The 13,099-nt window shown below is 39.9% G+C and overlaps 1 protein-coding gene across 4 annotated transcripts in view; it reads right to left on the bottom strand.

Annotated features, from left to right (window-relative positions):
• MAP2K5 (mitogen-activated protein kinase kinase 5) overlaps positions 1-13,099 on the bottom strand; it is a 266,747-nt gene that overhangs the window by 217,496 nt on the left and 36,152 nt on the right. For all 4 annotated transcript variants that reach the window (XM_036843580.1, XM_036843578.1, XM_036843577.1 and 1 more), the window contains exons 5-6: positions 9,032-9,072; positions 7,989-8,056 (exon numbers count right to left, since the gene is read on the bottom strand). In XM_036843580.1, the coding sequence (XP_036699475.1) occupies positions 7,989-8,056; positions 9,032-9,072 (109 nt within the window). The remainder of the gene's footprint in view (positions 1-7,988; positions 8,057-9,031; positions 9,073-13,099) is intronic.

Genomic DNA, 13,099 nt, shown 5'->3' on the forward strand with positions numbered 1-13,099 from the left:
TCTTAAACTTCTGCTACGGTCAAATGCGAACTATGGAGCCCTAGCCTCTACTTTCCCCAGATTTCATAAAACATGCCTTCAGCCAATGATTCTAAACTTTAATAACATCCTCCCAAGTCTAAGAATTCATGTACTCAAGTGGCAATTAAGAATACTGCAGGGCTTCCCTGGTGGCGCAGTGGTTGAGAATCTGCCTGCCAATGCAGGGGATACGGGTTCGAGCCCTGGTCTGGGAAGATCCCACATGCCGCGGAGCAACTAGGCCCGTGAGCCACAACTACTGAGCCTGCGCATCTGGAGCCTGTGCTCTGCAACAAGAGAGGCCGCGATAGTGAGAGGCCCGCGCACCGCGATGAAGAGTGGCTCCCCCACTTGCCTCAACTAGAGAAAGCCCTCGCACAGAAACGAAGACCCAACACAGCCAAAAATTAAATAAATAAATAATAATTAAAAAAAAAAAAAAAAAGAATACTGCAGAATGGGACTAAAGCTGAAATACATCCCCTCCAAAATAAACAACTGCCTAAGATCAGTCCAGTTGAAAACAAAATATTAGCCTCTACCATTTCCTGAGTGATGACCATGTGCCACGCACTGTGCTAAATGCTATTACTTAGTATCCTGATCTAATCCTCACAGTAACTACCCCCTGTGGGTATACCCTGTGGGGGAAAGTTATTCCTGATACATAAAGAAAACTAAGGTACGGACCTTGTTGAAAGTCTGTCTGTCTTACACACATACTTTTTTTTTCTGGAAAACATTTGGATCCTGATATTGCCATAAATGGTCCCAATTTAATATTTGCAATTATTATAAAAACAGAAATGACCAAACAATGCTCAGGCAATGTTTCTCCACAGATATTCCATTATGTCATGCAACTTGAAATAATAACATTTTGATTCATTGCATTTACAAAACACCTTTCATCCAAGAAACAAAACGTGATTCCTTAAAACAACTTCATCAATCTTCTTAACACCAGAGGTAGATAGATGGAAAACTTAATCATCCTAATTTTATAGAAGGAGAAAGCCAGAATGTTTAGGAAAGGCTGTGCCTTGGCAGTGGGACGTGAATTCAGTAATTATGGTTTAGGAACACCATGTGGATTAGTAAGCTCAGTTTAATAAACATATCCACCTAAGGCAAAGACCAATTCATGCTTTGAGAGTAACAGAGGAAAAAACTGATTTTATTCATTATGTCAATATCTGGCTATGAACTTTGTCTGGTAAAAAATTATATTTACATATCCTGGCAATTCCTTTGTGCTCCAGTTTACTCAATGTTTTATTTTTATTTATTTATTTATTGGCTGCATTGGGTTTTTGTTGTTGCACACGGGCTCTCTCTAGTTGTGGCAAGCAGGGGCTACTCTTTGTTGCGGTGCGTGGGCTTCTCATTGCAGTGGTTTCTCTTGTTGCGGAGCACGGGCTTTATGCACGCAGGCTCAGTACTTGTGGCTCGTGGGCTCTAGATCGCAGGCTCAGTAGCTGTGGTGCACGGGCATAGTTGCTCCACGGCATGTGGGATCTTCCTGGACCAGGGCTCGAACCCACATCCCCTGCATTGGCAGGCGGATCCTTTTTTTTTTTTTTTTAAACATCTTTATTGGAGTATAATTGCTTTACAATGGTGTGTTAGTTTCTGCTTTATAACAAAGTGAATCAGCTATACATATACATATAACCCCATATCTCCTCCCTCTTGTGGCTCCCTCCCATCCTCCCTATCCCACACCTCTAGGTGGTCACAAAGCCCCGAGCTGATCTCCCTGTGCTATGCGGCTGCTTCCCACTCGCTACCTATTTTACATTTGGTAGTGTATATATGTCCATGCCACTCTCTCACTTCGTCCCAGCTTACCCTTCCCCCTCCCCGTGTCCTCAAGTCCATTCTCTACGTCTGCATCTTTATCCTGTCCTACCCTTAGGTTTTTCAGGGAAAAAAAAATTTTTTTTTGATTCCATATATATGTGTTAGCATACAGTATTTGTTTTTCTCTTTCTGACTTACTTCTCTCTATATGACAAGGTCCATCCACCTCACTACAAATAACTCAATTTTGTTTCTTTTTATGGCTGAGTAATATTCCATTGTATATCTGTGCCACATCTTCTTTATCCATTCATCTGTCAATGGGCACTTAGGTTGCTTCCATGTCCTGGCTATTGTAAATAGTGCTGCAATGAACATTGTGGTACATGACTCTTTTTGAATTATGGTTTTCTCAGGGTATAGGCCCAGTAGTGGGATTGCTGGGTCATAATGGTAGTTCTATTTTTACTTTTTTAAGGAAGCTCCATACTGTTCTCCAGTGGTTGTATCAATTTACATTCCCACCAACACTGCAAGAGGGTTCCCTTTTCTCCACACCCTCTCCAGCATTTATTGTTTGTAGATTTTTTGATGATGGCCATTCTGACTGGTGTGAGGTGATACCTCATTGTAGTTTTCATTTGCATTTCTCTAATGATTAGTGATGTTGAGCATCCTTTCATGTGTTTGTTGGCAATCTGTATATCTTCTTTGGAGAAATCTCTATTTAGGTCTTCTGACCATTTTTGGATTGGGTTGTTTGTTTTTTGATACTGAGCTGCATGAGCTGCTTGTAAATTTTGGAGATTAATCCTTTGTCAGTTGCTTCATTTGCAAATATATTCTCCCATTCTGAGGGTTGTCTTTTCATCTTGTTTATGGTTTCCTTTGCTGTGCAAAAGTTTTTAAGTTTCATTAGGTCCCATTTGTTTTTATTTCCATTTCTCTAGGAGGTGGGTCAAAAAGGATCTTGCTGTGATTTATGTCATAGAGTGTTCTGCCTATGTTTTCCTCTAAGAGTTTTATACTGTCTGGCCTTACATTTAGGTCTTTAATCCATTTTGAGTTTATTTTTGTGCATGGTGTTAGGGAGTTTTAATTTCATTCTTTTACATGTAGCTGTCCAGTTTTCCCAGCACCACTTATTGAAGAGGCTGTCTTTTCTCCATTGTGTATTCTTGCTTCCTTTATCAAAAATGAGGTTACCATATGTGCGTGGGTTTATCTCTGGGCTTTCTATCCTGTTCCATTCGTCTGTATTTCTGTTTTTGTGCCAGTACCATACAGTCTTGATTACTGTAGCTTTGTAGTATAGTCTGAAGTCTGGTAGCCTGATTCCTCCAGCTCCGTTTTTCTTTCTCAAGATTGCTTTGGCTATTTGGGGTCTTTTGTGTTTCCATACAAACTGTGAAATTTTTTGTTCTAGTTCTATGAAAAATGCCACTGGTAGTTTGATAGGGATTGCACTGAATCTGTAGATTGCTTTGGGTAGTAGAGTCATTTTCACAATGTTGATTCTTCCAATCCAAGAATGTGGTACATCTCTCCATCTGTTGTATCATCTTTAATTTCTTTCATCAGTGTCTTACAGTTTTCTGCATACAGGTCTTTTGTCTTCCTAGGTAGGTTTATTCCTAGGTATTTTATTCTTTTTGTTGCAATGGTAAATGGAAGTGTTTCCTTGATTTCTCTTTCAGATTTTTCATCACTAGTGTATAGGAATGCAAGAGATTTCTGTGCATTAATTTTGTATCCTGCTACTTTACCAAATTCATTGATTAGCTCTAGTAGTTTTCTGGTGGCATCTTTAGGATTTGGCAGGTGGATTCTTAACCACTGTGCCACCAGGGAAGTCCCTCAATGTTTTATTTATCTGCATGGTCACAGTGACTTGAGCTATCCAAAAATCACTTTTAAAAACACTTTAAAATTTAAATGTGATACAATTGTAATCTGGGAATGACATTTTAAGGGGACACTGAGATACCCAAAGAAGAGTAAAAGGGTGAGGGGACCAGAAATAATGTTGTATCAGAAAAGCTGAATGAGTTGGGAGAATGTAATTCAGAGACAAGATTTAAAAGGAATGTAAATTCATTTGTCCACTCATTTATTCAAGCATTACTGACTATCACCTATGTGCCAAGCATCGTGCTGGGAACTGGGGATTCAACAATGAATACATCTGAGTAGTATCCAATTGTATATATGTACCATATCTTCTTTATCCATTCAAAACCATAATGGAAAAAAATATGAAAAAGTATATATATGTATACATATATATATATAAAACTGAATCACTTTGCTGTACAACAGAAATTAACCTATTGTAAATCAACTATACTTCAATAAAATAAAACAAAAAAAAAGCAATGAATATGCTACAGTCACTGTCCTCAAGGAGTACCGAAGCTACTGGGGGACAGGGGTGATTATAATACAATGTGCTAACCACTATAGTAAAAGCAAGCACAGGGAGATACTGGGAATTCATAGAAGGAGTACCTGGCATAGACTGGGAGGTGGGCAATAATCAGGGACAATTTTCAGAAGAAGATAACATCTTTGTTCATCAAAGATGACGAAGGTTAGCCAGAATGAAGGCGAAGAAGGGAATGGATTAAAAGAAGAAAGCAGGAAAGAGGCAGCAGTGGATGTGAAGGCCCAGTAGTGAGAGGAAATGTGATCCATTAAGGGGACCATGTATTCATCAACAAAGCTGGACCATCAGTTGGAAGGGGGGAAGGCAGGCTAGGGGGCTAGAGTGAGCAGAGGACCCACGTGTGGCAGGCCATGGCTCACCTGCTGTGGAGGGTACAGTTTGTCCTGAAGGTTGTGAGGAGCAGTAAAGGGGGGAATGATGGGTTCAGAACATGCACTAGCAAGATCACTCTGGCTGCAGCGTAGAGGAGGGACTGCAATGGGGCAACACGGGAGGCTACTGCAGTAATCTAGGGAGCCTGATCTACCTTTGCAACAACAGAGATGCTGGCAAGTAGACAGACTCCACAGTGATTCAGAAGGTAGAACCTATAAATGTAGGGACTGACTGGATGTGGGGCTGAGGGAGACCCAGGAAGCAGTGAATGATGCCTGATGGGTCCCCTGGAGTTAGCATCTGGGTGGACGTGGGAATTTACTGAATTTACTGAGACAGGAAACCTAGGAGAAGTATGTTTGGAGGGAAGATGACTAGTAGAGCTATCACCTAGAAGAGGGAACAGCCCTGTTCTGAGGGCTAAACTCAATCTTTACGAGTGGGTGCTAAAGGGACACAAATCTCAGCTCACGAAAAGAACGTTCTGAGACATAGCTACATGAACATGGAACGGGTGCCTCAGCCAATAAAGTGCAATCCTGCCACAGGGCTGTTCAGGAAGAGCCTGGATGACCACCTGGCAAGGAGTGGGGAGTCGGGCACCTAAGGAGAGCAGGATTAGATGGGGGCGTCTCCTTCTCATGCTTCACACCACAGGCAAGAGTCTTCTATAAACACAGAGCTGGCCATGGCACTCTGCTGAAAGTCGTCTAACAGCTTGCCAATACGCTGAGGGGAAAACTCAAACACCAGGCCCCAGGAGCCAGCTCCTGTCACCTCCTTTTCTCCTATCACTCCTACTGTTCTCCCCGCCTTTCCATTCCTTCCCCCAGCCCAGCAACCCTCCCTGGGCTCCAGCCTAACTGGCCTCCTCCTGAACACATGGAGCTCCTTTTCCACCCAAGGGCCTTCACTTACACTCTCCCCACCTTCTGAAATGCTCTTCTCTGGCTCTTGATGTGGCTAGGTATTTCTCATCCTTCAGGCCGAAGTGGAATGCCACTCTCCCCCGATCACCCCATCCAAATCTAAACACAATCCTGCCCAGTATTCTCTCACTTCAAAATCTGCTTGTTTCCTTCATAACACTAATTATAAAGTATAATTATTTGTATACTGGGGGGAGGTGGTCTGTATGCCTATGAGACAGCAAGCTCCAGAGGATAAGGACCACATTGTATTCCTAGTGGGTAGGACAGCACTGAATAAATAGGAGGCACTCAATAAATACTTTTGATTAGTTATCAATATGGGGCACAGAACATGGCCAACCTAGGGTGGCATATTAAAATCACCTGTAGGTGGGCTTCCCTGGTGGCGCAATGGTTGGGAATCTGCCTGCCAATGCAGGGGACACGGGTTCGAGCCCTGGTCTGGGAAGATCCCACATGCCGCGGAGCAACTAGGCCCGTGAGCCACAACTACTGAGCCTGCGCGTCTGGAGCCTGTGCTCCGCAACAAGAGAGGCCGCGATAGTGAGAGGCCCGCGCACCGCGATGAAGAGTGGCCCCCACTTGCCACAACTAGAGAAAGCCCTCACATAAAAACGAAGACCCAACACAGCCATAAATAATAAATAAATTAATAAAATCACCTGTAGGACTTTTTCAAACTGCATTCCTCCCATAACAAAAATCACTTGTGGAGCAAACTACCATTACTGTTTGGGAGGCTGTCATATCCCTAAAGGAAGATGCTGCAACCAAGGGCTGAGAACCACTAGATCAGATAGTCTCTTTCCAGCCCAAAGATTTTATAATACTCTGTGAATATTAATGATAGCTTTTAAAAAGCCAAGCTAATTCACTTTGGTTTTGGTTAAAACCAAATCTGAGAGAGTTGAAAAGTTATCCTGCTGCTTCTCTGCCTTACTGTCTTTTTCAGCTCCATCCTGCTTTTTATACCATGATGAACTTTGACCTAAAACAGCAGGAAAAGTCCTTGTTTTCACTCAAGGCTAATAGTCAGTCTGTCTGAATAACATTTTTTCTAGAAGTAGTGGTAATAATTAAAGGCCCTGCCCTCTTCGAGCTGAATGTAACAAGTGACCCTCAGTCCCCATGCCTCTACTCGGTGGACATGGCTCTCATGCCCAACAAGCATGAAAAGAGAAGCCTCAGAGCATCGCCTGGCAGGGCCAAGCACTTGGATGAGGACTAAAAGACCTACCCCTCAGGACCACAAGACAGATGATCCACTGGTGAATAACCAGTGGATGTATTTTAACACAGAATAAATTGTTTAAGAAGGAAACACACTCTAAGAGTAGTGTGTTCATAGCAGGAAAGCTGTGGGTAAGATATACTGACACTACAATAAAGCAATCAAGGAAGTGACTTTTGGGGAGGGGACAGGAGAGTAGAGAGAGAGTCAGAAGGAGAGACTTTAAATTACCTGCAGTAAAGCCCAGTGGCAAAAGAACCAAGACGTTGGGTGGAGGGGGTAAGGAGGGGCATGGAAGGGAAAGTAGAAGCCTAAGCTACATCTCAGCAGATAAGGGCTGTGCAAACACTGACTACTGCCCTAAACCCAGAAAGACCTGGGCACACAATGGAAGGGTGATCCGGCTCAATGATGACTTTTCAGTCACCAGTGTGAATATATACACACAGAGCAATCACCTTCAAGTGTCATCTTCAAGTACAGTAATAAGATGTTAACCAGCTGAATAACTGAATATATAACAAATATGATCTAGAATTCTTTCAGCTTAAGCAGGTCCTTCTACTTGAGAACCTTAATCGTCTAGAAGTAAGTTCTCAGGCCTGTCAGAAGAACACTTTGAAGAGGCTCAAGTGTTTAGCATCCATCCCAGTATGGGACAATGTTAGCATGAATTAATGAAAGTTATCTTCCTTCTGTAATAGCTCAATCTCTTGTGCACCAAAGATACATAAATGGACAACTTGGCTGGTCAATTTAAATTTCACCACGTTACTCTTTCCTTGCCTCTTTCTGGGAAGGATGTCAGTGGAGCATGACACTGCCAAAAGATGGACAAGCAAGACAAAAAGAATAAGCAGTATACAAACCAGATCATCAAAGCATGAAAACAGTCAAAGGCACTGAATCTTCTGTTTCTGCATAATCTGGAGACTGAAGGAAAACCATTCCACAGACCAAAATAAATAGTTCAACATGTCTAATTTTATCTTTCTCTATGAGGCCTTTCTTTTCAGTCAATACATAGCTAGGGTTACTTAACTGGTCAGATTTCTTCTTAGCCACATACACACTTTTGAGGTCTTATAAAAAAAAGAGGTGTCATCCCACAAGCCTCTTCTCCACTCCCAACTATGTAGATATTCATGCTTAGAGGCACATGTCACTCGCTTGCTCTCACCTATTGCTTGGAAGTGAATCTGAGACTGCTGGGCTGCTGTGTTGAGAGGATCCAGCCCGGGTATTCACCTACAAGTAAAGAAAGGATCTTGATCAGTCTGTGTTCTGAGGACACAGTTCTAATTAACCTGTAATTTGCCACAAATTTCTCATTTCACTATGAAGGTTAATTAGCTTTTTACTAGACAGACCCATGGTTGGAGTCTATTCAGTATATAGGTTATAAAAACTGTACAACCTGTATATTACATAATACTTTGCTCCTGTCATTATTCAAATACTTAAATAGTGCTGAAAAAGGGAGAGGTAAACTGGGGACATTTTCAATTCACTGTCTAGAATTGAATTCAACTCTAGTGAAAAAATTCAGTTCACTGTTTCTTTTTGTTTTATATAAAAAACAGTATGTTCAAAAAAGTATATTAAGAATACATCCAAGGGTTAGTAGTGAACCTCACGATATCATACCCCTCCAGCTTTAAAACCAGGCAGAACATTGCAGAATGTTTCTTATTCACTGAAAAATGAGGTCCAAGTAATTAATTATAAAACGCTTGAGTCTAATACAATAGCCAGTTTTTCTTTTAAATGTAAAGCCTTAAGCAGAAATCCAGAATTCAAAATATGCAGAACAATGAAAGGACATTAAATAGATATATGTTTCTAGCACAAACATGTCAAAAGAAGAGGGGGGTATTCTGTGTGCAATATGCTTATGTGCTTAATTAATCACTGAAATGAAGTCTATATTTTTCCTCAAGTAAATCTTTGTGGAGACCAGTACCCAGGGTCATCCTGAAGAAACAGACCAACAAAAGAATTCCAAATAATAATAATTTTTTAAAAATACGGCATCAAAGCCTCAATATGTACACATATTGAACAAATACTAATGAATTCCCCTCCATATCCCATTTAAAAAAAAAAAAAAAAGGAACGCTTGTCAGAGCTTGAGAAAGTGCAGTTTTATTTGACATTTCAATAAGTGGAACACAGCATTACAAATCCATCTAACTTTACTGAAACAATTATTGAAATTCGTACCTTCAGGCCATGTATGTTCCGTTCCCCAGGAGGCTTGCAGGCTGAAACAGTAATTGACTAAATTGTAGAACACATCAGGGCCATTTACAAATTTGCTCAAAATGAATCGTTTAAAAAGAAATGAGGGTGACACCAAAATTAGCAGAGAGAAATGATTGAAAAGTGGCTCCCAAGACCCAAAGTGGGAATTATGAACCAGGGTTTTTAACTTGCAGGAGTGAGCATTTATAAATGCAAAGAGCTTTCTGACACCACCTCATATAAATTCCAATTTCTGCTTAAAACATATAAAAATCAAGTTAACTGAGCTAAAATGATTAGATTCCTTTCATAATTCAAATTTCTGCAATCATCTTTCCTCACTCTATTACACTGTATATCTGTTATCACTTAAGACTACAATGAAAATAGCTAGGGTTTTTGGAGGAGGGTCTTTTAATGCCAAAACAATTGCTAGAGATTCTAAGATGAAATATTTAAGTTTGAACATCAGTTTGCAAAGCAGTAAGCAGTCAAATTTGTTAGAATACAGATATATCATTAATTTCATGACATTTCTTGCAAATCTTGACATTTGCTAATATTTATGTCTAAACATAAAGCAGTACCAGGGAAAATAATATTAATTTCCTGACACCATCTTGAGTTACAGGTTAGTACTTTTCCAATTCAGCAAATGCTTCTTCATCAAATGTTAAAAAAAATAAAGTGCTTCCTGCCCATGTTATAGGCTGCTTCCATCTGAAAACTACAGTGTCCTACATATTATATGTTAAGGGGCCGTCAATTTTGATTGATTGTTCGGGAAAGGATGAATTTGATTTTTTTTTTTTTTTTTTTTGCTCCTTTCTCAGACGTACATGTATTTTCCTCTGTTTCTGACAAGAAATAGAGCTGTTTAATAAGAAGAAGATGTGGCTAATAATTACAAAGCACATCAGTTGCTTTAGTTTTGTGTATTTCAAATATATTCAAAGTTATTATGTTATTTTCCTTAAAAAAAAACTAAACCTCAATAAAGGATTTTTATTTGTTTTTCTAAAATACGTTAAAATTAAGACTCCAAATCCTCTTTCCTAAAGATGGAAATTAACTTTTTGAACAAAACAACAGTCACATACATCTGATGCTTGGTCCTTTAGGGACCATTAGTACTTCCTAAGACAACACTTCAGAGCATTTCCTCTGAAGTAGCCTGTGCATTATAAACTTCATTTAGTAAGAAAGTGGCTAACTAAGGAATTAGAGACAGGTATCAACTCTTATCTCCTACCTTAACATCTGCTTCGTTCCTCAATTGGCTTCTTAAATCTTTATGACTGGAAATCTAAACAGTACTCAAGGGACTTCCCTGGTGGCGCAGTGGTTAAGAATCCACCTGCCAATGCAGGGGACACGGATTCGAGCCCTAATCCTGGAAGATCCCAGATGCCGCGGAGCAGCTGAACCCGGGTGCCACAACTACTGAGCCTGCGCTCCAGAGCCCGCAAGCCACACTACTGAGCCTGCGTGCCACAACTACTAAAGCCCACGCACCTAGAGCCTGTGCTCCGCAACAAGAGAAGCCACCGCAATGAGAAGCCCGCGCACAGCAACAAAGAGTAGCCCCCACTCACCGCAACTAGAGAAAGCCCGCGCGCAGCAACGAAGACCCAATGCAGCCAAAAATTAATTAATTAATTAAAAAATAAAATAAAAAGTAAACAGTATTCAAAAAAACCCAGTAACCTCATATTTCCTAAAGTTGTGGAGTCAGAAGTTACTGTAAAGCTAGTGAATTTTCATACTTATTAATAGTTAACGTATCTTTTAACTACAAAGAGAACTTAGCCCTGAGCTGGGAGTTACTATCCAATGAGATTGTGCCACTTGGAATGAGAAGACCTGATGTTAGAAGAGAACTGTTTCCTCCTGTCCTCTGATTTGCTCAGTCTAGAGATTCTTCTTCACATGGGGCCTGATCACAGAATCTAAGGTCTAAGAGCCTCTAACCAACTCAGTAGATGCAGGCAATATACCCAATGTCTATACTCTAACTGTAAAAATCTGTATAACCTCTAAATTTATATAAATCTTACATAAAATTTTATATATATTTAGAGATGTATGTAAAATTATATGAAAAATAAAATTGCATAAAATCTACACTTTGTGTAGATAAATAAGCAAAAAGCAAAAAACTGTAGAAAACTAAAGACATATAACAGTATGCACAAAACCACACAGACAGGGAGACTGAGTCTCATATTTTAAAAAATTTAAATTTGGCGTGGAACAACTGTATTCAATAATTTATTGGAGACTAATAGGTTCTGTCCTAGGACTACATGTGACACTCACATGTCACATTTTCTTTTAAGAATCTCCTCCCTACAATATACTCTTCTCCACACTCCTACCAAGCCCTCCAAACTACCCCCATGCACACTCTACTATTTTAACCTACATTAAGAGCATATAGCCCTTCTACTCTAAGCAAATTACAACTTAAACACAATTCTTATTCAAAGGGTATATTAACCACTTAAAAATTGTGACTCTGAAGTTACTTAACGTCTCTGAACCTTAATATTCTCAAGTATAAAATGGAAGTAATAATAATAGGCATGACTGTTGGGAGAACTAGAAATGGTGACACACAAAGCAATATTAGTGTCTGAACAGCGAAGATGGCTAAAAATGGCTGTTATTTATCATGGGAGGGGCACAATGATATGGACAGGGACACTGACAGGGGCTGTTCACAAGATAAAAGAAAACAAACAGAACTTAGAAAGATTCTGGATGAACAGAAGTAAATACTTTTTGGGAAAAAAAAAAATGAAGGCCCTCAGCATTAGAATTATAATTCTCCAGGATACTTTCTGGAGTTTGCTACAAAAGAGCTATAAAGTCATCCAGTAGGAAAGCAATGAATGGAAATTTTCAGCTGGTAAAAAAAATATTCCTTGTGGAGAAACAATTTTGAAACTTGCCCAAATTCTCTGGTTATTGAAAATATTAAGAAATAATCTGCACCCTGTTCTTGGCTTAATACACAGAAATGGCAACATTTTCTTTTTTTTCTTTTCTTTTTTTTAGTTTTTAGTCTTCAGGTACAACTGAAGAACTGAAATAATCATAATCTTATTTCAGACACGCTATCAATGGCCCAACTTTATTTACTTACTTAGGTCTTTAATAAGTTATTATTAGTAATATACTAAATACTCCTAATCCCGCTGCCCATGTTAATGCTAGAAGAACAGCATTACTCTTGAACCCAGATCTTCTCATGGGCTGGAGACTATCAGTGCAAATAGGAGTCTACTGGTTAATTAAGCTATTCAAACTTCAGAGAGTTACAGGTAATGAAAGTCTAGAATGCTTAATTGGAAAACCCACACCATGATTATTTGTACAGTTATCAGTTAACGAAGGTAAGTTTAACTTTTAATTATTTCAATTAAATTATTTCTAGAAGACTTACTTAGAGAATTTTCTTATCTGTTCCATCAGTTAGAAAACATAGATTTCCAAGTGGGGCAATGTATAATGGGTGAAAGACTTAACGGTTTATATAATTAAACTGTTCTTTTTCACCATTATTCAAATTTTTTTTTCTTTTTTTTTTTAAATTAATTTTAATTTATTTATTTATGGCTGTGTTGGGTCCTCGTTTCTGTGTGAGGGCTTTCTCTAGTTGTGGCAAGCGGGGGCCACTCTTCATCGCGGTGCGCGGGCCTCTCACTATCGCGGCCTCTCCCGTTGCGGAGCACAGGCTCCGGACGCGCAGGCTCAGCAACTGTGGCTCACGGGCCCAGCTGCTCTGCGGCATGTGGGATCTTCCCAGACCAGGGCTCGAACCCGTGTCCCCTGCATTGGCAGGCAGACTCTCAACCACTGCACCACCAGGGAAGCCCCATTATTCAAATTTTGAGGGAACATTTATATACAGCTGAGCAATCATATCTGATACAAGGCTAGTACTATCAAACCTAAAGGGAAAAACAAATGATTTGACCAGGTGATTCACCAAGGGTCACTCTCATTAGCTCATATTTTTGGAAACTTAACAATCAAATTCCT

The sequence above is a fragment of the Balaenoptera musculus genome, chromosome 2 (genome assembly GCF_009873245.2).
Source record: "Balaenoptera musculus isolate JJ_BM4_2016_0621 chromosome 2, mBalMus1.pri.v3, whole genome shotgun sequence".
Taxonomy (NCBI): domain Eukaryota; kingdom Metazoa; phylum Chordata; class Mammalia; order Artiodactyla; family Balaenopteridae; genus Balaenoptera; species Balaenoptera musculus.